General features: G+C 41.3%; 1 protein-coding gene across 14 annotated transcripts in view; it reads left to right on the top strand.

Moving 5' to 3' along the window:
* Window positions 1-25,833, top strand: part of Zir (Zizimin-related) — a 326,985-nt gene that overhangs the window by 37,468 nt on the left and 263,684 nt on the right. For all 14 annotated transcript variants that reach the window (XR_011039375.1, XR_011039379.1, XR_011039374.1 and 11 more), the window contains exons 7-10: window positions 13,602-13,739; window positions 13,880-14,045; window positions 17,930-18,120; window positions 22,512-22,689. Coding sequence is in view for 4 of the 14 variants with exons in the window: in XM_068345898.1 (XP_068201999.1) it covers window positions 13,602-13,739; window positions 13,880-14,045; window positions 17,930-18,120; window positions 22,512-22,689 (673 nt within the window). In the remaining 10 variants the exon portion in view is untranslated. The remainder of the gene's footprint in view (window positions 1-13,601; window positions 13,740-13,879; window positions 14,046-17,929; window positions 18,121-22,511; window positions 22,690-25,833) is intronic.

The raw sequence follows: 25,833 nt of genomic DNA, 5'->3' as shown, positions 1-25,833 counted from the left end.
CCTCCCCCTCACACACAGGTGAATACCCACTTTCACTTTTGGCTCGGACTGTGACAGACGTCTCTGTCTTGGTCCTCGCTTGGCAGCCATTGTCTGTTTTGTCTTTACTTAATCGCTTACTTTTCTTTTACTCAATATATATGTAAACATGTTTTCATGTTTGTATATATATTTGAGTATAGAAATAAGTAAGTTTCCTTTTCAGATATGTGTGTGTAGTGTACGATATCTACGTGGAGGCCTCGGCAGTTAGGCCACCACGGCCTAATTTTATGGGTTGCGATCGAGTTTGACTTCGGTCTTTCTCTCTCTCTCTCTCTTGAGGTCGTTCACCCTTTTACTATGTTTTACTACGCCCTTGTAGCTTCCTTCCCGTGTGGGTGGGGTTGCTACGCCGTACATTTTGTCTCAATTAGTTTATGAATCTAATTGTAGTTGTTAATTTTTCAGCTTGTAGAACGATTCCTTTCGGGGTTTTCGTTTTTTTCTTTAGTGTTCATTCATTTTTAAATTACATAATTACATAGTTACATAATTATAATTGTTATAATTCTGTTTGGTTACTCTCCTTCCGCGAGTGTAAGTGGTTGTGAGGGCACGTGCCTGTTGTGTAATTCTTGTTCCTTTTCCTCGGGATTCCTCTTCGGAGCCTTCCCGGGGGAATGAATGTGTACTAATATTATTTGTTTTATTTTTTTACAGTTACCGATCTAGTTCGTTTCTGTAATATAGCAACGGTGTGAGCTGTCTGGCTGAGTCCTGGGGATTCGGCTGTTGCTGCCTCCCCCCTTGTATTGTCGTCAGGGGCGTGTCTCCTGCTACTGGTAGTACTCCCGTGTCGACGGACAGCTCTCCAGTTCATTTTAGAACAGTCAGGAGGCTTGCCTCCTTGGGCGGATAACTTTCCTTCCGAGGGAAGTTTTTTCCTGTCCAGGCTTGAGCTTTTCCTCTTTTGGGGGGTTCTTCTCTTGCCTTTTTTTCGTGCGACTATGCTCTTGGTGCTGAGCGGTCGCACCTGCAGTTTCGCTCAAGGGGCTGGGCAACTGCAGGAGCTCCTCTTCGGAGGATTGCCCCTCTTAGGTCACTGGCTGACCAGTCTCTTCCACGAAGTGTTTCTCTTTCGTTCGCGAGAGAGTACACTCATAGAGACTCCTCTTCGGAGGTTTCTTCTGTTGCTGTTGCTGATGGCCTCCCTCGCCGTAAGGCCCTCCGTCCGCCTCGTCGTAAGGGCCTCTCATCTCCCTATAAGGGTGCTTGAGGCGCCTTTTTGAATCTCCGTTTGCAGCCTACAACTTCTTTTTCTCGATCTTCCGTCTTGGTGCAGATGGACAGCAGTCTAATCTCGTCTTCCGACGGGCAACGGTCTTCCCGACGGACAACGGTCTTCCCGACGGACAGCGGTCTTCCGACGGACATCAGTCTCCCGGCGGACAACGATCCCTTCGGGGCAAAGGGTTGCCCCCACGGGGGTTCTTCCCTTGCGTGTCAGGGTTTCCCTGCGCGCCCTTCTGTTCGTCAGCGCTCTCCTGTTCGTCAGCGCTTTCAAGATGATCTTCCCTGTGGTTCCTGTTACGTGCCCTGTGCGCCCACGTTCGCCCTCGCGATCTAGAACTTCGGTTCAGGTCGGGGTCAAGGACTCTTCTTCTTTGCGCAGGCTTCCACGCGTAGCCTTCTGCTCGTCAGCGATCACCAGCTCGTCAGCGATCATCAGCTCGTCAGCGATCATCAGCTCGCCAGCGATCGTCAGCTCGTCAGCGATCATCAGCTCGCCAGCGATCTCCAGATCGTCCACGTGTGTTACAGCTGGCACGCCAACGTTCTCCAACACTTCTGAAGGAACATGGTTCGCCAGCTACTAGCTCAACTGCGGATGCTGATCGCCATCGCGCGACCCTCAACTGCAGATGCTGACCGCCATCGCGCGACCCTCAACTGCAGATGCTGACCGCCATCGCGCGACCCTCAACTGCAGATGCTGACCGCCATCGCGCAACCCTCAACTGCAGATGCTGACCGCCATCGCGCGACCCTCAACTGCAGATGCTGCTCGCCATCGCACAACCCTGAACGATTGCCCGCTTACGCATGCTGCTCCTCATCGCACCACCCTGAACGATCGCCCTCCTGCAGATGCTGATCACCATCGCACCCTTTCACGCGATCATTCACCTGCGCATGCTGCTCGCCATCGCACAACCCTGAACGATTGCCCGCTTACGCATGCTGCTCCTCATCGCACAACCCTGAACGATCGCCCTCCTGCAGATGCTGATCACCATCGCACCCTTTCACGCGATCATTCACCTGCGCATGCTGCTCGCCATCGCACAACCCTGAACGATTGGCCGCTTACGCATGCTGCTCCTCATCGCACCACCCTGAACGATCGCCCTCCTGCAGATGCTGATCACCATCGCACCCTTTCACGCGATCATTCACCTGCGCATGCTGCTCGCCATCGCACAACCCTGCACGATAGCCCGCTTACGCATGCTGCTCCTCATCGCACAACCCTGAACGCTCGCCCTCTTGCGGATGCTGATCACCATCGCACCCTATCACGCGATCATTCACCTACACATGCTGCTCGCCATCGCTTACCGCCAGCGATCTTCTTCACCTACGCGGCAGCACGATCCCTCGCCGTCACGCCCATTCCCCTGCGCGCCCGCGCGATCGCTCGCCTGCGCGCCCGCGCGATCGCTCGCCTGCGCGCCCGCGCGATCGCTCGCCGGCGCGCCCGCGCGATCGCTCGCCGGCGCGCCCGCGCGCGATCGCTCGCCTGCGCGCCCGCGCGATCGCTCGCCTGCGCGCGCCGCGCGATCGCTCGCCTGCGCGCCCTCGCGACCGCTCGCCTGCGCGCCCGCGGCGACCACTCGCCTGCGCGCCCGCGCGACCACTCGCCTGTGCGCCCGCGCGACCATTCGCCTTTGCGCGACCGTTCGCCCTCGCGCGACCATAGTTCGCGGCGAATTCCACAGCCGGTGGTAGCAGCAGGGACGCGTGCTCCTAGGCGGCACTCGGGATCACCTCCATCCAAGCACAGGTTGGTAGTGCAGGACGAAGACAGGTCAGTACAGCATTCTTCCCACCTTCTTTTCAGGCAGGAACCGTCGTGTCCTCTCCAAAGGATCGCCCGATCCCTTTCACCTTAGCGAGGATTTCGGACTCTGTGTCCTTGGAGCAGCAGACATGGTTTGATCCGCTGGCACGGGCGTTAATGAGGGTTATGAAACCAGCACTCACCGGCCAGGGTAACAAACCAGCGGCTGTCTCTCCTACGCTGAAGAGAAAGAGAGGAGTGGACTTCGTGGTGACTTCCCCCAGGGCGAAGTTGGTTCCCAAGAGGTCGGTCTCGAGGGTCCCCTCTCCTGCACGAGTACTCTCTCCTTCTCCCACCCTGGAAGGATTTTTGGCGGGGGGGCTTTCCGTTGAAGATTTCTCCATCGGACAAGGGGTGACTGCTTACCTCTTCCTCTGGGAGCTTACCAGGTTCTTTCCCTCCTCGGTTACGGCCCGAGGTTTGGTTCAAGGAAGCTACAGGAAGATCAAGGGTACTTTCCTCCTCTCGAGCTCAGGCACCTTAGCCTTTCGTCGTTAAGTATCTACTTGCGGACAAGCTCGATGTTTTACCATCTGGACGCACTGACTGAAGGCTTCCTTCGGGTGTCTCATCTGTGGAGGTCAACGACCTCAGACACCCTTCCATCCTTGAGAAGAGTTTTGTCTTTGCCCAAGGACAGAGACTTAAACATCTGCTGTGCGGAGTAAATCGACTTCCGGTTTCACTCCTCCAAGGCGCTTTCTTCCAGACTCTGCAGGGCTCCAGCTCCCTTTTCTTTCAACCACGTCGGCCTAAGTTATCGGCTACGACAACTGGGACAAGGTGTCCAATTGCAGTTTCCTCCTGTCAGGAACAGATGGCACGGGAGACTCCCCCGGGGGGGCATAGTCCTAAAAGGAGTTCACGAACTCTAGGATTGCAGGTTTTTTCGCTGGGAGGATGCTTAAGGTTACTCATCCGAATGACAGCTTCCCGATGCCCATTCCCGCACAATCTCTGTGAGTAGCCAAGGATATCGCGCCTGCCGTCTCTGTCAGCGAATTCAGTGTCTCTGAACCTCTATGCCATAGCATCAGCAGAGTTGCCCGGTTGGGCAGAATGATCCATACCTTAGGCGAAGGTCTTCCTTAGGATCATCGACGGCTTCACCCCCGGCCCCCTCAGTCGATCCTTTCTTGTAAGGAAGGATCTGAGAGGGGATGTCCATAGTCGACCTCTCAGCCCTGATCAAGTTTGTCGAACAAACTTCGGCCAGCGTAGACCAGCAGAATCGATCAGACTGGTAACGAGGCGACAGGACTCCTTTAACCCTGGATCGGAAGGACGTGTACTTTCAGTTTCCATTCCATCCATCTTCCAGGGTGCTCGTCGAATTCAGCCTAAACTGCAAGTATTCCTGCTTATGATGCAGTGTGGCTATCCCGCCGTGGCATAGCAGGTTTGTTTCCCCAGAGAACTCTCCCTACCTTCCTCTTGGCCGCTCAGGTGCAGACTTCCGCCTCCTCTGCTGTTTGGAGGGCTGGTCAACTCCGGTAGGCTCGGGTTTCGACCTTCTTCAGCGCCGGGAAAAGCTTCCGAATGCTGACCATGAGTGTGGGCTCATGGTATTTTGCTTGGAGCCTTCTCTTCCTCTGCCTCAACATCTGGAGTATCTGGCCATGATATTGAGTCAACCGCCTTACCACGTTGGAAACCCCGCTTCTCGTCCGTCCAGCGAGGTTAAGCAACGTCGGCACTTGGATGGGTGACCACCTGGGGACGCCAGATTCTGTTACCACATCCTCCGAGCCTTCCTTTCGGTTGACTGTGGCAAGACTGAGGAGAGTCGCAGTACCTGTTCTCAGTCAAGCAGAGTTTTCAGCCCTACCTTGGAACGTTTCCTAGTTCTTCTTTCCTCATTGACCCGTTTATAGTCCGAACGGTCGCCTCAGGATAAGTTCCATGTGGGGCGATCCAAGTTCCGGTGGCTTCAGGCAATGTTTAACCGGACTCCCTGGCCCTATGGGACCAGCGGAACTATTAAACCTGCAATGGGTGTTGACCTATGGAGCCTCTTGATGGTAGTGGATATTCTCGTCCTTTCCCCACATTCTTGATGCGGTTCTCGGACTCGTCAAAGGAAAGGGGGGGGGGGCATGTTCCGGTCCAGGCCTATGGTCAAGACCTGAAGGATACCTCTCCATCATTCAGGCAGGCTTAAGGGCCTTAGTCTGGCCCCTCTTCAGTCCTACCGCTCCTGCCAAGTCGCCCCGTTGCGTGTCGACTTCATGCTAACCAGCAGGGGACGCATTTTCACACCTTCACATCTTGCAGTAGAGATACCGGGATGATTGAGATTCTCTCAATTCCACCATCGGCTCTCTCATTCCAGGCAGGGGAATGTTTCTCTCAGACTATCCAAGCAGAGCCTCATAGAGAGAGTGTACCTAGGGGTCTTTGACCTTGGGTAACCAGCAAGTGCTGATCTGGGGGACCTGATCGCGACAGCTTGGAACCTCAAGCTTCCGCTAGTTTTCCCCCCAGTCTCAGACCCCGAGACTCTGGCAAGATGCATTCCGGTGATGGTGGGACAACTTCGACGCCTGCGTCTTCCCTCCTTTTTGTCTGCGGACAATGGGTCTCAACAAAACCAGGTTGTCTGTCAACCTTTCAATGGGAGAGCTCCACTGGGACTATGCGCAGAACGGTTTCTGGACCCTCTGCTTCCCCTGACGGAACTCCCGGGAGAGCTTCTCCCACGGCGCAGGCTACTCAAGCAACCACACTGCGACATCTCTCCCGAACCGGGGCGTCGCTTCGGCTTCATGCCTGGAGACACTACGCTTCCTCCTCTAGAAGAGACAACCCGCTACAGTCGCGGTACGGAGGTCGCGTCATCTGCGATAGTCATCCACAGGGGTCTCCCAGGCAAAGTGAAGAGTCTAAGGTGGTTGGTGCCGTGGGAGATATACCTCTTCCCGTGAGGCCTCTTCTCCAGCAATAACGGTCTTATTGCCTTTCGGCGGGAGGAAACTCCTTTCCGCTCTTGGCAATGAAGCCTGTCGCTCAGCCTTTCCCTGACCTTCAGGCTTAAAGGAATAACTTTTTCCTGCCCGCTGGATCTATTCTCGCTCATGCGAAGCTACGATCGTCCCTGCCCTAGTCGGAGGAAGACCTCCAACTTGGAGCATGGCTCGGACTTTTAGTCCTTTAAGAGATCTTCTCAAGACCCTTTTACGACAGGCCTCGGATTGTATTCCGCCTTGGGTCTTCTGCTCACTCTGGCCACGGCCAGTGTGTAAGCAATCTTCTTGGTCTCTTACTACTCCCCCCCTTTCTAAGGAAGAGGGGAAGGCAACATTCAGGCTCGCTCCTGAGTTGTTGGCTAGACTCAGAATCTGAGGGTCCCGACCCTTCGGTCCGATTCATTCAAGATTTTGAGTCTCCATTCTGTGTCTGATGTCCCAAGACCTTCTCTTTCTTGCCAGTACAGGAATCGAGAGGTTAGCGCTGGGAACAGCTGCAGTTTGGCCTCAGTTGCAGCCGATTTGGGAACACAAGGAGGACATGGGGGGAGAGTCACCAGTATACCTCTTCAGCCCGGACTCAAGGACATTCATCTCGACCTGTCTTCAGACCCTCCCCCGTCACGTCGCCCTACAGCACGATGTTGGATACATCGCAACGTCCCTCGCCTTCGAGTAATACTACTCTGTGACGCAGGTGCTACAAGCTGGAGTCTGGAAGCGTCTGATGACCTTCGCAGCCCGCTTCCTGCAGGGCGTGACCCACAGGAGTCTCGATACGTTTTCTATCGCTCTGTGGTGGCTACACAACAGCTGGTCTAACCTCAGGCTCCTTTTTGGACAGGTAGCAGAAGGTTGAGGGCATTGTTATCAGGTTTTAGTCTGCATGAACGAAAGAAGTATGTCTGGCCCTTACTTCTTTCTTCATCATCCCCTCTACGGGGAAGCAGCATCCTGGTCTCTGCATAGCTGACCTCGAACCTCTGCAGGTAAACCATGCTTCCTTGTGTTCCGAGTATTGAGTCAATACTGTCGCGTCCCCCATACCCTGACGAGGTGGTATTGGGAACGTCCTAACCCAGAGTTCCTTCTGGAACTCCAGGTCAACTGCCTAAGACGGGTCACACTACTTCCTTCACACACAAGCTTACGTAGGCCACATGGTTCCTTGCGGTGCAAGGAACTTGTGAGGTGCAGGGACTCCTTTTCTCGAGTGCGACTCACTCGGATTCTGAGTCCCCGGGTAAAGCCAAAGCCAGTATGGCTGGGGACTTTCCACCCTTCCTAAGGGATAAGTCACCCTTTGTAAATAGCGTGGTTTGTATTTCGGTTACGGAACAAATGACAAATTCGAAGATAATTTGTATTTTTCCTAACCATACAAACCTTAGCTATTTACACATATTTGCCCGCCAGCCCTGTCCCCCAAGACAAGTCCTACCTCTAAGTGAAAGTGAGTATTCACCTGTGTGTGAGGGGGAGGAGGGGTAGCTAGCTACCACTCCCCTACCCCCCCGCTAACTAGCGCGGGGGTAATACACCCTCGTTAAATTCTAATGGCTCGCCATTTCAGCTACGCTAAAAGTAATACCCTTTGTAAATAGCTAAGGTTTGTATGGTTAGGAAAAATACAAATTATCTTCGAATTTGTCATATATGACAAACATTAAAATTTGTCTGTATTTTGGGTCGCGTTATAACGGAAAATGTATGGTGTTTACACCCATCCTGGTTTTGATTTTAACCTTTTTTCAAGTTATTATAACTTTAAAGCATATTAAATGTTTGATTTATTTACAAGAACAATTTGACATTATAAAAAAGATGCAGTATAGTACATAGAAAGTATTGGAAATGGGTAGTGAACACGTTTGAATAGGCAAGTTGTTGGTTGCCATGGCCCCAATAGAATTATTTGTTAGGTGTGTTTCAAAATATGCGATTTTCCATTTACACGAGGTCATTCATCGACCAAATTCTCGCATAATTCGGGACCCTACTGTATACACTTGGGTGTGCGACAGTGCAGTGAGCTGTCAGCGAGATATATTCCAGGCAAGAGGAATGTCCTTGCAGACTCAGCTGTTGGGGCAGATAATAGGAACAGAGTGGTCCCTGTTTCCCTGTGTACCGGAAAGACTTCTTGCCTGTTGAGGTTCCCTAATAATAAACTTCACCGGTCCCAGATCTGTCTGCTGCATTGGAATGAGCACTCCAACATCTGGGAAAATCTGGACTCGTACGCCTTTCCAACCTTTTTGTTTGATATGACGAATACTCAACAAGATGTTGACAAATTCGAACGTGAGCTTAACCCTGGGCGTCTCCTAAGTGGCCACAAGCCAAATGGCTTCCAGACTTGATTCACGCTCCTAATCGAGGTACCTGTGCAACTATTTCAGTGGCTCAATCTTCTCTGCCAGTCGCTCATGCAGAGATTCCGCATCTCGGTGACCTCCGTCACTACTAAGGTGGAGACTATCCAGCATCTCCTCCAAACGAAACTCTTTTTGTGAGGCACTGCACAGGTTTTGGGATACCTCCGTTGATGCTCTGCAGCTGTTTACTAGCAAAAAGGTGCCATCTTTTGTGATTGATTTTGTAAATGGGATACTTCTCTGGTTGGAGCCTCTCTGCAACTAATCACCGTTTTTTTCGGGTACCTTCGCCGAAAGAAGCTCTTTTCAGTGTGTGTGGTATAAGGTTACCACTCACCCTTGAGCCAAGTCTTCTGACTGAAATGTTTGAATCTTTCCATTCCTTGAGAACTGTCCATGCTGATGTGGAGCTTTGAGCACCTCTGTTCTTCAAGAGAACTTAGACCCCCAGACTGGGACATCACGAGGGTTCTTAGCTTTCTTGAACGCTTGCTGTACTAGCTGTTACGAAGAGCATCAGACAAGTGTCTTATACTTAGGACTGTTGGCAAAAACGTTTAGCCAATTTTGTGGCATTTTGTATGTCATTAGTTCATGCTAAGACACGAAGCCCATTAGTTGTTCCCGGGTTCATGCTAAGACACGAAGCCCATTAGTTGTTCCCGAGTTCATGCTAAGACACGAAGCCCATTAGTTGTTCCCGAGTTCATGCTAAGACACGAAGCCCATTAGTTGTTCCCGAGTTCATGCTAAGACACGAAGCCCATTAGTTGTTCCAGAGTTCATGCTAAGACACGAAGCCCATTAGTTGTTCCCAAGTTCATGCTAAGACACGAAGCCTAACAAGCCATGACCCAAGGTACAAATCCTTCTCCATTTCCTCCCTCCAAGAGGTGACTAGCAATCGGGATGACTTGACCTACTTCTCTGTCCTGTAATGGTGCTAGGATGCTACCTCAAGAGAACCCAGCACTTCAGACCAGAGCACAAAAGGTTATTTCTTAGAACTGGTTGGGTGATTAAGCCAATTTCAAAGAATAATGTCTCCTGGCTTTGTGAAACCATCAGATGCACATGCCCTCTCCTGGAGGAAATCGTGACTGGTCCATTGAGAGCAAGAGCCCATAAAGTCAAAGGGATTAGCTCCACCCTTGCCTTCAGGAAGTGTTTGTTTGTAGAGCAAGTGCTGAAGGCAGGAATTTTGAATCCTTCACCACCCACTACCTGTGGGAGTACTGTACAGTATTCCTCTAAGTATTTGGACACTTTCTCCATGAAAACTGTGGTAGCTGCTCATGAGGTGTAGCGAGCCTAGCTCCCTCATGGGATAAGAAGCATCTTGTCTTAAATAGTGGTCACAGAAAGTCCAAGAATGAAATTTAACCCTGGATAGGTACGGTGGGTCGTTTGCGACCCCGAGCGTAAAAAAAAAACAGGTTTTTCTCACGTGACTCACCCCTGTGACTGAATTTGTGGGTGATCGACCTGCAGGAGGTGTCTCCCCTACACGCTCTAGTAGTGTCCAGATGTGCATTGCTGTAGCTGTACTCCTTCCCCGATTTCTGAGACGCGTCGGGGTCGTTCGCGTCCGAGTTTACCCTTCTGAGGTAGTTTGCATAATTATCAAAGTTATTACGTATTATGAAATTGTCGTAGAATGGTGCAACTTGTATAGGTTATCAGTTGTGGAAAGTCTTGGTGGATTGTTTGGCTACCATGTGCATGTTTTTTTTTTTAGTTAAAATGTCGTTCATCACCACGAGGACCATTTTACCGCGAGTGCCCCTTTTTCATTTTTTTTCATTTTTTTGCCAAGTCATTTTTCCGTAAGATATTGCCAAATAGTGTCGTAAAACTTTTGCTTGTTTACTGTTGGAAAGTGTGTCTAGATGATCTGGCTACCCATGCATGACTTTGTTTTTGTCAGATACGACGTAGTTATTGGTATATTGGGTATTTAACTGCGGTTACCAATTTCTGTTTTTTTTTCAATATTTGTAAAAATTACTACGTAGTAAGGAATTGCCGTATATTATTCATTTTTTTTTCATGTTTATGTGTTAGAAAGTGTGCCTTGATGGTTGGGCTAACACGTGCATGTCTTTTTTTTTATCTGAGATGTCGTATATTAGAATGTCGGGCATTTTACCGTGAGTGTCCCTTTTTAATTTTTTTTAATTTTTTTGCCAAGTCATTTTTCCGTAAGATATTGCGAAATAGTGTCGTAAAACTTTTGCTTTTTTAATGTTGGAAAGTGTGTCTAGATGATCTGGCTACCCATGCGTGATTTTGTTTTTGTCAGATACGACGTAGTTATTGGTATATTGGGTATTTAACTGCGGTTGCCAATTTCTGTTTTTTTTTTCAATATTTGTAAAAATTTACTACGTAGTAAGGAATTGCCGTATATTATTGATTTTTTTTTCATGTTTATGTGTTAGAAAGTGTGCCTTGATGGTTGGGCTAACACGTGCATGTCTTTTTTTTTTATCTGAGATGCCGTATATTAGAATGTTGGGCATTTTTCCGCGAGTGCCCCTTTTTATTTGTTTTGCATTTTTTTGCTTAGTCATGTTACCGTAAGGAATTGGCAAGTAGTGTCGCAAAACTTATATTTTTATAGTGTTGGAAAGTGTTTCTAGATGATCTGGCTACCCATGCCTATTTTTTTTTTAGCCAGATATGGCGTATATATAAGTATGTGTTCGATTTTCCTGTGATTGCCATTTTTTCGTTTTTTCCCATTTCTTTCAAAATTACTACGTACTAAGGAACTATCACAGAGTAATATTTCATTTATATGTTTATTTGTCGGAAAATATGCCTTGATGGTTTGCCTAGCACGTGGCTGAAATTTTTTTTTTCTGAAATGCCGTATATTAGAATGGCCATTTTTCCACGAGTGCCCCTTTTTATTTGTTTTGCATTTTTTTGCTTAGTCATGTTACCGTAAGGAATTGGCAATTAGTGTCGCAAAACTTATATTTTTATAGTGTTGGAAAGTGTTTCTAGATGATCTGGCTACCCATGCCTATCTTTTTTTTAGCCAGATATGGCGTATATATAGGTATGTGTTCGATTTTCCGGTGATTGCCATTTTTTCGTTTTTTCCCAATTCTTTCAAAATTACTACGTACTAAGGAACTATCACAGAGTAATGATTCCTCTAGATGTTTATTTGTCGGAAAATTTTGTTTACTTTTTTTTTGATTGAATATCATCAAATTTTTTTAGCTAAAATATTGTTTTACATTTTTTTTTTCGATTTTATTTCCCTTCAAAAAAAATTTTTTGGGTCAGAATTTTAATTTTATAGTCGTAAAATAATCGACAATTATCCAGCAACCCACCATACAATTTTTATGCATATCCAATAATAATTAGATTAGTAAATAACACCTTGAAATTGACATACCCTTCCTACATTTCAAGTGGCAGATTAGGGAGTCTGAGTCAGTGTGGTTGGCGGCCATTTTGTGGACATATCCGAAGCGTAAGCTGCCCTATCTATATATATTCTTGTTCCCTATAGAATTTGTGATATTTTGGTATATTTTTACCTGCATAAATATCATATTATATATTAAATATATGTATTTTTTTACGAAATTTCTAAGTACTCAAAAAATTACCTTTAGATATGGCCCCTGATATAAATGTAATTTACAAAATAATGAAGATTTTTTTACATATTTCTATTTTAGGATAACATATGTTTATTCCCTAAAAAAATTAGCCACTTCCTATTTCATTTGGGTACCCAAAAAAATTCATGAAATTTGGACAATTTTTTTTGGCCAAAAAAAGTTACCCTTTTTTTCTCATTTCAGATCTTCACCTCCATGGGTCTGACTTCATCCAAAATACATCAAGATGTGTCCTAAACATTCAAGAATCAATTCCTAAAAGGATTTGTGTATATATGTATAAACTTTTTTTTTATGAATTTTTATGTCAGGTCTTTTTTTTTTTCTACTTAATTTTTTAAAATATTTATAATAAATAGTTTTTCTGCAGATGAGTAGTATTTATCTTTACAGTTGTTTTAAGCATTCATTGAAGTTTTTTTTGGCAAAAGAAAAAAGGAGGTTACTGCAAAAACTGATTTTTCAAGAATTTTTTTTGGCGTCGGGGTCGTTCGCGTCCGAGTATACCCTTAAAGGGGTGTCCGAGGACCGTACCTATCCAGGGTTAAGGATGTCTGGCCCTTTGTACGCTCTTCCCTTCCATTGGGGCCTTACCAGTTGTGCCAGTACATAATGGAGCTGGATCGAATGAGCAATGCAGGTAAGCTTCTCAGTAGAGCCCCTTTTCTTTACATTTGTTTGTATTGAAGCATGTACGAATGTAAGAATGCAGGAAATGTATCCATTCCCATCAGTCATATAAATGCTGCTACATTTGGACACAATCCGATAGGATTGAGATTCTCCTAATACTGTCCTCTTGTTCATAGTTGAGGCCTAGCGTAGCACCTCCAACATTTTTATGCTCAGTTAGTTAAGAAGTTGAACAGGAGTCACGACTTTTGCTCCAATACAGGACCAAAGTTTATTGGCATTTCTCGGGTCAGTAAACATGTATAGGGACTAACACAACTTCTCAGGATAAGTCTCCTATGAAAGGTGTAAGGTTTGTACTATATTACGTATAGGAACAAATCTAATTTAATTATTTATATTTTTACCAACCATACAAACCTGAGACGCTTAAATTGCACTACCCGTCTCAACCACCCCACTAGTTCTAGGGCAAAGGTCAAAGTGAATGGGGCGCTACCTGTCGGGTGGGAGAGGCTTCTCTACTACCTGTCGTCCAGCTGTGCTTACCTCGTTAAAAATCTTATTGGCCATTACCAGCTACGCTGAAGTCATTCTCCTACTTTAGGTCTTAGGATTGTATAGTTAAGAAAAATATAAATTGATTAGAAAAATTGGGATTTTGATTCACAATATTTAATAATCATTTACTGCTTTTGAAAATTTTGAGTGATACAGTATTTAAAGAATTTTAAGTGATACAGTTTTTTTAATATTTTGAGTGATACAGTATTTGAAAATTTGAAGTACTATTACAAGCAAATGGTGTTTCTGATTGCAGATGATATTATGCTTTCTAATTAAATCTATATTAAAATTGTCTTCTTCTTTTCAGGATATATCAACTTTAAGTAGGACGTGTATTTTTGATGTCACTTACCCATCCAGTGACCTATTCCTAGTAGTACGACTGGAGAAGGTTTTACAGGGGGACATCAGTGATGTTGTGGGACCTTACATGAAAGATGATGCTGTAAGTTATCATTATATGTGATTTTAGCTATTTTGGTATACAGTTAAAAGTTTCATAACTAATTAATGTAATACTGTACATAATTTGAGAAATGCTTTTTTATAAGGTACTGTATTGGTTTTTCTTTCCATTCACTACAGAATAGAGAAAAGTTAAAATCTTCAGCTGTAGCATGTTGTGAAAGGCTTGGAAAGTACCGTATGCCGTTGGCTTGGACTGCCATTAATTTAATGAATATCTTCACTGGAGTTCATGGAGATCGAGAGAATGCCCCTGAAAGTCAGCCTTCTGGATCTAATAGCCTAGGTAAAGAAATGTTTCAAGTTTCTGTTGTAATTCCCAGTAGAAATTATTCGCAAGCTGTGATTCCAATAATGAGAAAAACTGTATAAGAAAAATTAGAGTACAATTTGATTAGATTTTGGGAGTGATTGGGCCAAAAGTCAAGGCCAAGATCATGAAAAGTTCATAAACTTTGTCTCGGCCAATTTTTATCTGATTTGCGTGAAACTAGTGCCAAAATGTGCACAATTCAATTGCCTATCTTGTGATATACAACATGATATAGTGATGTCAATACCCTTGTTAGTGAGGGTGGCGTCAATGAACTTGCATTTTGTCATTACGCGGCCATTTTTATCTGAATGGGGTGGGGTGTGGCGAAGGAATGCAGTGTAAGTGTGAAGCATCTGACTAATGAGTTTTGTGTTGGAGAAAGGGCTATCTATTACCTGAAGAAATAGAAGGACGAAGTATTTGAAAGTGCTATGCTAAAAGTGATGAAATGAATTTAATCAGAGAAAAAAATACTCAGCTTTGGTAAAGGAGAAGTCATCAGGTAACATGTTTTGTTTAGGAAGGAAGACATGAAAATTATTATGGATTTAAAGTTATTCAAATAGATCTGTAGTAGATCAACATAATTGGCTGGGGCCATATTTTAGGTTGAAAGCAATAAGGAAAAGACAAACCCCAGTCAAGAATTGGGGAATCAAAACTTGGAAGCTGAAGGGGGGAAAGGCAAAAGAATTCATAAGTAAAGTGGAAAGAGCCTGAGAAGAGAGACATATAAATGGATCATCAGAACTGCCTGAAAAGAAATGGAAAGTTATAAAAAGAGATTGTGGTGCCAGCGGAAGCACTGTTTGGTAGGACAAATGGTAAACAGCAATAGGAAAAAAGCAACTATGTGGTGGAATCAAGATGTTCAAACAGCTTTAAAGGAAGAGTACAACAAGAAGAGAGTGGGAAGAGGGTAACAGCTACCAAACTAGTGAAGATATAGACAGGTAAAAATTGAAACATGATGGTAGTGATTGCATAGGGAGAATGAATGAATGACTGATTTGAAGTTCTCTGGCATCCTGACATTGAAGGTCATTAATGCCGATGCATAGGGAGAAGTCATGAGAGAGTGGTGAGATGATGGTAGTACCGCAGGGAGAAAAGATAATCTACAGAATTGTAGAAGTGAGAAGACAGGCACAGAGTGTGAGAGGTAGGAATTATTAAAGGTAGAAATGGAAAGATCTTGATTGAGGAAGAGGAAGCCTAGAGATGATGGAAAGACTATTTTTCATAACTATTAATTGTTGGGAACAATTGTGAAAAACTGCAAAAGTTCTTCCAGTAGAAGGAACAATAGCAAACATCAGAGAGAATGAAGGTAAGAATGCTGTAAAGAGAGGAATAGTAAATAAAGCTGCAAGAAGTCAAAGGTAACACTAGAAATGATTAAGGTATTGGGAATTTAAGCATATAATTGGTTCACACATTATTGGAATACTGTATGTCATAGATGTAGATGAAATTCCAAGGGACTGGGAAGATAGTTGGATGAATAAGTTGTATAAACAATAAGTTGTTCAAATGAAATAAAGCTTTTGGGGCCTGTATTTAAGATACTAAATAGTAGAAGGAAGGTTGGGAGAGTTGATAAATTTACATTAGCAACAGTTTATGTTTGTGAAAAGAAAGAGTAGATATATCTTTATAGTAATAAAAGTCAGAGAAAAATCTAGAAGTAAACAGGAAAGTTTATATGTGTTTTGGATCTTGAAAAAGACATATGGCAGGGTTTAAAGAAGTTTAGTTGATTAGTTTTTGAGAGAGGAGTACTATACTGGAGAATTTGGTGAGGTTAGTGAGAATTATTTATTAGGGGACAAGAACCACTGTATGGGAAAATATGGGGAGACAGATGCATTCCTTGTGGTGGTTAGACTCCATCAGGGATCTCTTGAGTTCATACCTGCTCATCTTCATTATAGAGACTTTGTCACGAGAATGAAGGAATAATGGAGAATTATGGAAACTGAGGTTTGTGTATGGTTTAGTCATTATAGCAGACAAAAAGAACTGCAAGAAATGTTTTTAACAATGAAGGGAGCCATAAAAAGGAAAGGATTGAAGGTGAATATTAGAAAGATAGCTAATGATTTGTAGCAGAGACTTGAAATAAAAGAAGTAAACATTCAAGTGGAATATGCTACAGTGCTTAAACAGAATAATAAGTTGAAGAACTTGAGGAGAGAGATAATAAGAAGCAGGGATACAAAGTGACAGAAGCATGGTGAACATGGAGACATGTAATTGGAGTTGTTTTAGGCAGGGAAATGACATTGACTCCAAATGAAGATTTATTAGTTTTCAGTTCCATACTATTATGTGTGGCAGAAACATTGGCACTTAAGAGGGAAGACTATTGTAAAGAATGAGGTGAGGTGGTTGGGATGGATTGCTGGAATTTCACTACTGGAAAGGAGTGAGAATCAAGATATAGTAAGAATGTGTGGTTTATATAATGTTAAAGATAGGGCTAGGGGAGTTTCTGAAATATAACGGGCATGTAATAAAAAGGGATGAGGTGGAACCAACGAAGAGATCTAAAAACATATTCATAAAGAGACGGAATGTGGGGCATCAGCTGACCAGAGGGATGGATGTGGTGAGGAGGGATATGGATGAGGTGGGACTGAGGGAAGATTTTGTAAGGAACAGAAATAGATGGAGAAAGATGACTGGAGCATCTGACTTGCTATACAGTGGGACTAATAAGGTTGAAAGAAGGCAATGATGAGGAAAAGGAAAATCATTACATAGATCTCTGTTGTGTACTGATGGAGTGTATTTTTCAAAGTTATAATGAAGATGTACCACTTCATGGAATGCTACTTGGGAAAGAAGCAAGAATCTATCATGATGAATTGAATATTGAAGGTAGTTGTGGATATTCAGAATGCTGGTTTTGAAAAAAAAATATAAGAAAAATTGTGGCATAGATCTTAAATTTTTTGGTATCTAGTTTAGCTTAATAGCTCACTTAACTATTAAAAAATGTTATTGGTCATTAAAATGGCAAAGAAAATATCGAATGAAATATGAAGTTATCAAGTTTGAAAACCATTTTATTAATTACAGATAGCCTTAAGAATTCGTGATACATTTTTATGCCGAGTCGGTTTCCTTAGCGAGGTCAATTTAGTGAAGAAAAGGAAAGAAGAACTTCAGGTTGTTGATCATTAGAATCCAAGGGAAATCAATGGGGCAACTAGAAATTTATTAACTTTTAAAAACATTTTATTATATGTGTGTAGGTGTAGGATTCTAGAAGCATGTATAGGCTAGCTCATGTACTTACACAACCCATTTTATAGTCAAGTATAATGTACGCAACCAGTTTCATAGAGAAGTATAAAAGTTATCTACAATCCCACAAATTTGATAATATTATTACCATTAGTTGTTCTGACTTGTCCTAGGAAATAGCCAAAAAACTTGAAAATGTATACAGTATGTAAGATGTAATAAGTATTTTTCTAATAAGTTATGAATACTGATGTATAATTATATTTGCATACATTTTTCATTAGAATTTACAAGGATATATTAGTAATTGCATTCTTGTCATTTTGTAACTATATAATTTTTTAGTTTACATGATATACCATATATTAATGAAATGGATGTCACTGAAAAATTTATTCTTAAACCATTATGGTAATTTTACTTATTTTATTTCAATTTGTTTCGGTATTTCATGACTTAAAGATTTGAAAGATTTTAAATTTTTTATTACTCCTTAGGCAGGTTATTCTTTTGAGAATGGACGTAATTGTAATGTTGATAAAATTGTAAATAAAAACATTTATTTGGTAGCCTATTCTAATTAATTTACTTTTACCTACAAGATCGCAAGCAGAGTTCATCCAGTTATGATGAATTGAAGAGGAAAAGTGGCTCAGGCTCACTGACTCGTAGAGGAAGTTTAGAAAGGAGAAGTTTCAGTGAAAAGAGACGCAGCTGGTCACCTGAAGAATTTGGAGCTTGTCTTGACTCATTCCGACCTGTTACACTTACTGTTTCATCATTTTTCAAACAGGTATGGTTTCATCTTATTTTCAATATTTAACATATTTTTGATAGATTTTTTTAAGTAACAGGTAATTTTAAAATGATGACGCTTTCTCAGAACACCAGTAATTATACAGTACAGTATACTGTAGTTAAGATTGAGGTGTCCCAGGACCTTGCCAAAGGGATCCTTCCCTGACAGACACACTTGTACTAAGAATGACTTGGTTCAAAAACAGTCCTGATGCAATCATATAATCCCTGAAGAGGTACAGCCTTTAGGCCGTCACCCAAGGCTAACGAGGGAGTAGTGGATTCACCTCAAGCTATACTATTGTCTAGATTCAGTCCTTGTATCAATCAGATACAGCCCCAGCAGACTAATGGATTGTATCAACTCCCTACCAGCTAGGTGTTAGGAATCATTAGTGGTAACAGATCCCTATACAACAAGTACAGGCCCCATTCCGGCAGAAAACCAAAAGTCCGGAGACCGAGTCTTTCCTGAAAGTCGTGGCCTTAATAAGGTAGGTCAGCAGCCTGGGAAAGGCTACAAAATCACTAGTAAAAGGAGGGAAAATATCTATTGACAAGCTCTTCGGGAACACACACACACACCGCGAGAAGACCAAACCCTCTTAAGAACCTCTGTGGGTGGAACTGGCTAAAGAAGCCATAGTTAGTGCCAATGATTAGGTCCCTGGATGGAGTAATTCACTCAGTGCCAATAAGTCTTATGAGAGTCTTCCTCCTGCACTGTCTAGACAGAGGAGATTTTACATGCAAGAGGGAGTCATCCCTTCTTCTCTCCCATTTCACCCAGCAATTACAACTCTTGATTTCAAACGCTTCAGTTGAAAGACTGGAGAATAAGTTCTGGACAACCTGGTTTCCCTGGAAAAACTTGTACCACATGGGAGGTTACACCATAGATTATTTTAGTAGTACTTGAAGACGTATTGGTTAGTAGCCACTGACTACAAACACCATGTTATTTCCAGTAACACGGAAAGAAAGGGAGGACATGTGTTGGTGAGCAGGAGACTATAATATACCTAGTGGAATGACCCTACAATGCCTGCTACCAGAGATGCTTCTATTTTAGGATGCATCAAAGGAAGGCTGTGGTGCACATTTGGGAAGACAGACCACAGTGGGACTTTGGTCTCAGTAGGAGGAGACCATGCATATCAATCTGTCAGGTGACTCATTAGCGTTGATGATCTACAACAGTACCATTAATGGCCTATATCAGCAAGGAGGAATGGCCTTCCACCCCCTCTGTGAGCCAGGGAAAATAGCCTACTTATGGGTGGCAAGGAATGTTTTTGACATATTGGCAAGGTTTTCTTTCGGAAAGGAGGAACGTTGTCACAGGGATAGCGGTTTAAGAACACACGATTGAGTGTCATATTGAAGTGTCAATTTGTTAAGTAGTTGCTATGATTCCATACCTTTCTTTAGGACTTCTCAGCTTCTGTCTTTGCCATCCTCTATGGATTCTAATAGACAAGTTGGTGAACAGATGTTGCACTTAGGGTTGTGCTCACCCTACATTCTTCTCCACAGTACTCTCATACATTTAGTATAAAGGTTACCATGCATGGCAGAGATAGGGAACAGTGACAATGCCCTAGAGGCTGACCATATATAAATATGATCAGTATCAAAGCCCCTCATCCATCAAGCCAGGTCCAGGGAGGACCAGGCAATGGCTGCTTATGACTGCAGGTAGACCTGTAGGCACCCCCAAACCCTCAACAAGGATGGTGAGTTTGAAGACACATGTCAATGAATAGAATTGGCCTCATTCATGATTTAGATCTCCTAAAGATGTCCATGAGTGCATCAAGAATATATGGGATATTTCTCCAGAGGTAGTAGGTTGGCCAGGGCTCCAGCCATCTGTTGAGATAATACTGCTAGAAAGTTATTGGGTCCCTTGACTGGCGAGGCAGTACTATATTGGATCCTTCTCTCTGGCTACGGCTCATTTTCCCTTTGCCTACACATACACCGAACCCTTTGGCCTATTCTTTACATATTCTTCTCTGTCCTCATACACCTAACAACACTTAGATTACCAAATAATTCTTCTTCTGTCAAGGGGATAGCTAGTGCACTCTGATTGTTCAGTGGCTACTTTCCTCTTGGTAAGGATAGTAGAGACTCTAGCTATGGTTAGCAGCTCTTCTAGGAGAAAGACACTCCAAAATCAAACCATTGTTCTCTAGTCTTAGTTAGTGCCATAGCCACTGTACTATGGTCTTCCACTGTCTTGGGTAGAGTTTTCTTGTTTAAGGGTACACTCGGGCACATAATTCTATCTTATTTCTCTTCCTCTTGTATTTTAAGAGTTTTTATAGTTTATATCATCATCATCATCTCCTACGCCTATTGACGCAAAGGGCCTCAGTTAGAGTTCACTAGTCTTTTCTATCTTGAGCTTTTAATTCAATACGTCTACATTCATCATCTACTTTACTCTTCATAGTCCTTAGCCATGTAGGTCTGGGTCTAATAACACTTTTAGTGCTTTATGGAGCCCAGTGGAAAGTTTGGTGAAATAATCTCTTTTGGGGAGTGCAAAGACCATGCACAAACCATCTCCATCTACCCCTCACCATGATCTCATCCACATATGGCACTTGAGTAATCTCTCTCATAGTTTCCTTTCTAACCTTGTCCTGTCATTTAACTCTAAATACTGTAGTTTATATATGAAAGATATATTATGTGCTTACTGTTCTTAGAATATTTTATTTTAATTGTTTATTACTTCTCTCGTCGTTTATTTATTTCCATTTATCCTTTATTCAATGGGCTATTTTCCCTGTTGGAGTCCTTGGGCTTTCAGCATCTTGCTTTTCCAATTAGGGTTATATCTTAGCAAATAATTATAGGGTAGGTAGTTATGGTCAGTTTGAAGTATTGAATACACGCTACATTTCTTGAAGGGGTATTTGAAAGCTTATGCAGTTATACTTAAAGTGCAATAAATGGTTAAGAATATACCCAATCTGTCTGCATTAGTAGCAAATATAGACAGACCAGTGTATAAAAACCCAGTGTCATACATTACTGTATTTGATACATAACTTTATGATAAAGCTCATGATAAATTACTATAACATATCTCACCTGAGTTAAAAACTCAATAAGAAAGAGCAATAGAAATTTATATAGATTTAAAAAAAAAATTCTTTGACAGATTTCTTGAATGAGCCACCTTCATGGCACACTGTCTGTCTTTGTTCACCACTATTTGAAGAATGTGGCTGTTACTTAAGAGAGGAGTATTGTTGTACCTTTAAGTCCCCTTTCATGTCAATAGCTGGTATTAATTGGTGGAGTCCTGAACTGTTGATACAGTGACCCATAAAGGAGGGTTATATTCCCGAGTTAGGTTCTGTGATCCCACAAGCAATGATGTAGTCTGTTAAACCCAAGGTCATTGCTCTTGGAAGAAGGGTTTTCATCTAAGAAGGGTTTTCGTACCAGAGGCAGTATTTATCTGCTGAAAACTTTCTGCAGGCGAGTATGCAGGCTGAAAGTATAGCCATTGTATTTTGAACTATAATTGTATACTTACGTTAGGGGGTTAGCTCGATCCATGCTCCATATAAATATGGACTCTGCTATATGAATACTGGGTAAGAATTTGAAAAAATAAAAGGCATTTTCATAATAAAATGTGTTTTTTGTACATACCCAATAGTTTTATAAAACCCACCCAACCTCCCCAATTACATTGAGATAGATGAAAAGTGATTTTGAATTTTCACTTACCGATCCAAACTTCTTGTTTTAAGATGTATCTAGGTAATTACTGGGTAAGTATAGAAAAACAAATTTTATTATGAAAATGTCCTATTTTTTCATATCAAATCAAATAACTTCATATTTTTTAATTATGTTGAATGCTTTTGTATGTTATAATTGAAAATGAGACTAAAATGGTTTGGTTTCAGGAATATCTCTCAACCTTTACAAAGTGACCATTCTAAACCTTTCCTGCCATATTGTTGTTGTCTTCAGTATATCATGATTTCCTTTATAAAATATTTTCTATTTTGTTTATTGTGATCTTGAATTTAACTTGAAAATATCTAATTTTCATATTTGTCGTACTCAGAGTGTTATGGAAAAGTACTGTATTATAGAATAAAAAGAAAGAAATATGAATGCTTTTTTTAATCTATACTAAAACTAATTTGCCAGCCACCTTCCTCATTCCATCAATTCTCTTAAGGATCTATGCTCTGATAGCATTAAATAGATTAGCTGGAGTTTATTTGGTGCAGTGAGCAGGTACTGAGTAAAATACAGTACTTTTTATATCTATTTTGGTGAGTCTTAGTGCTTAGGAAAGTATATTTTTAATGTGTCATATCTTCACTGTACATACTTTTTAAACAGGAAGGAGACAAGTTAAAAGATGATGATTTGTATAAGTTCCTGGCTGACCTTAAGCGCCCATCTAATCAGTTGAAGAAAAAATGTCTACCAGGTTTGCTAAAGCTGGATATTTCTCCAGTACGGGACCAACCAAAGTATTGTCTTACATCAGAGCTTGTGCGACTCCATCCCTACCCAGGTATATTTATAAAAGTTTTTTTTTTTGCGGTAATTCCTCATGTTTTAAGTAATCTAGTGTAATCTCTATGCTTTTGAAGTGAAAACTATTAATGGAGGAATTCAGTCTTATTACAAAGGACTTCCATTTATTTTTGTTCAAAAGCCAGATTACTATTGGTTTTATGGTGATTTGAAAATAATGTTTCTAAGGAATCTGTTATTGCCATTATTTGTTCAGGATGAAACATTTTAGAGTTTGAGTAGTGGGGTTTATTGTAGTTTCTTTTTTAAAACAGTTCAGGAATGGTTTATTGTTCGTTGTGTAAACCTACGTAGATAAAGTATTCCATCTCTCAAATTTCCAAGTTATAGTTCTTGCCAAGTCATGATCATTATGTTTATTATGAGTACTGTGTTTTGTCATTATTTGAAAATTTAGTAGTTTACATTGAGAAATAGGAATCTTGTGGAGACTGAAATATATTTTGATGATTAGAATTGACATAGTTGGTTTTTTTAATACGCATACAATAATAATGGTAATAAAGGGGATATGATAATGGCAAAGGGAAGAAAGTAGTAGCAATTAGCATGTTTTTGTGTTATTTTTAATATTTTCAGTTATGGGTATATGTCACTAACATTTTACACAGGCTGTGCAGTATTAACATTTTTTTTTTATCTCATCCTTTGTACTTTGAAGACTGTATGATTTTAAAAGAATTACGATAAAATTTGATTTCTGTGGAAATTTTCACGTGCTGTATAGTCAATGCATTGAAATGTAATGAATATGGGAGTAATTATAGACTCTCTGATCCTTACTGATAATATTTTTATAATTTAATACCACCAGTGTTTTAGAAATTATGTAGTGTCCACTAGGTTTTGAAATGTTTATATAATGTCGTTAGGTAGAATATAGAATTATTTAATACAGTAGCATATATAGATATTAAAACTGGTTAGGTAAGTATGTGTATTTTAATGCTACATATCTTCTAGATTTATAGGTTAGAACTACCTTATAATACTGCATAGTTTCTATTTTAACTAACTATTAGTAATGTACTTTACTAAGAAGTAAAAGGACTTTACTCTGACCTCACGGTCCATTTAGTCGGTTTTAACATCTTTCTTGATCTGTGGTGGTGGTGGTGGTAGTGTTCATAATACTTTTAGCAAGCTTGTTGTTCTCACACTAATGAAAATATATTGTATGTGCATTATTTGCTATTAGTTGTCTATTGGACTTGTGGAAATAAGGATACATAACTCCCACAGTGAACCTAATGGTAGTTTAATTCGCTAACAAATTCTGCCAGATTCTATGCTTTTACTTGAATATTAGTAAAGTTATATACACTAAAGGAAACCAGTTTTTATGCTTGAGATATTTCATCAGTCATTCTAACTATTCATTTAATTATTTTGAAGGTTTAATAATTGTAAAATTTTAAAGAAAAGGGAAGCTTTATAATTAATGTAGGAAGAGCTTTTCATATCATCCGGAAGAGGATATTTTATAAGTTTAAAGTTGTAGAGCAAAATAGCAAAGCCCAATATTTATGAATGGTTAAAGAAGTATAAACCTTGGTCACTGTCTCTTAATATGCATTTTTATATGAGAAATAAAAATTTGATGTTTTGATATAGCCATTAGTATCTGTTGCTTAATGGTCATTTCAAGATCAACTCCATAAAGTTTATAGATACATTTGGCAAAGCTTTTTACTGTTGTTTGTGAAAGAATTTTTGTGCCCTAAAATAATATTTTGTGTAGGTGCTACCTCTCGATGTTGGGCTGCTAATACTGTCCTCAAGACTGCTAAGCTTTTGTGTCTTTAATTTGATTTATTCCTCGATGGTTAAATGATTTTAAATACTGTAAGTAAAATATGACTTTAACAATATAGAATATAGGAAAGGAAAACAAAACTATAACATAGTTACAATGACAGTTGAATACAGCAAAGCTGGAGATGATTAGGCAATGCAGTAATGTATAGAAGTGTTTAGAATTAATTACGATACTGGAAATCAAATATTGCATAGACATAAGAGGGACTGAAGATGACAAATACCCTATAAATATATGATTTCACTTCTGCCAACCCAATGAATCACAACTTACTTTGAGAGGAGGAAAGACAGAACAAAGTAATTTTTGTGTTTTTTGATATAGTACAGTATTTAATATTTTCATTCGTTATTGTGGAAAGTTATAGTGCTAGGGTCACACCCCAAGGATTTTCTTCTAAATGAAAGTTGAAAATGAGACCAGGGTAAAGTTATTGACAGCAGAATTAGAACATACTGAAGGGAAGTGATGAAAAGCAAAAAGGCATAAAGCATCGAAGCAGGGGCTCTATGGGTACTGTACTGCAAAGTATCATTCTCGGTGTTGTACACTGGGTACGCTTTAAGAGATCATCATTATCATCTTCTCCTATGCCAGTTGATGCAAAGGGCCTCGGTTAGATCTCGCCACTCATATCTATCATCAGCTTTTAAGTCGATATTTCTCCATTCATCTTCTCCTATTTCACGCTTCATAGTCCTCAGTCATGTAGGCCTGGGTGTACCTTTTTACAGTTTTGAGAATCTATGAGAGGGTTCAAGACTTCTGTAGGCAAACTCTTGGTGTTCTGACTTACCACTTAGGAGCCTAGTAATAATTTTCTTTCATCGTCACTATAAATTTATTTTTATTAATATTGTTTTTTTGTTTTATTTTTGAAGGTAGATAGTTATTTTTTAGTTTTTTTAAAAAGGAAAAAGTATATCACTATGTCACACATTTGTATTAGGTTAGACTGATATTTAACCATCTTCTAAAAGGAACCAATATGAATATCAGGGAGTACTGTATAGAGATTTAATTATTAAAATTCTGTTATTTGTATCTTAAAATAACTTAGTTTAAAGGGATTTTTTGTGTTTTACTATGTCATGGCTATCTATTTTTGTGACAGGTTTATATAGAAATGACAGTGAAGTTCCCTTTTCTAGATTTAGTAAGAATTTTAAAGCTTTCCACCAAATCTTTTATTACCATGAATTAGGAAATCATAAAATGTTTTATTTTTTATTTTCAATGACTGATAATGCTGATTCAGGACTAATAGTGGACCAAAAATTTTATTTCTATTTTGGAAAATAT

Source organism: Palaemon carinicauda, chromosome 22, assembly GCF_036898095.1.
Source record: "Palaemon carinicauda isolate YSFRI2023 chromosome 22, ASM3689809v2, whole genome shotgun sequence".
NCBI classification, from domain to species: Eukaryota; Metazoa; Arthropoda; class Malacostraca; order Decapoda; family Palaemonidae; genus Palaemon; species Palaemon carinicauda.
The sequence above is the reverse complement of the archived record's forward strand: the minus strand, read 5'-3'. Positions and strand labels throughout refer to the sequence as shown.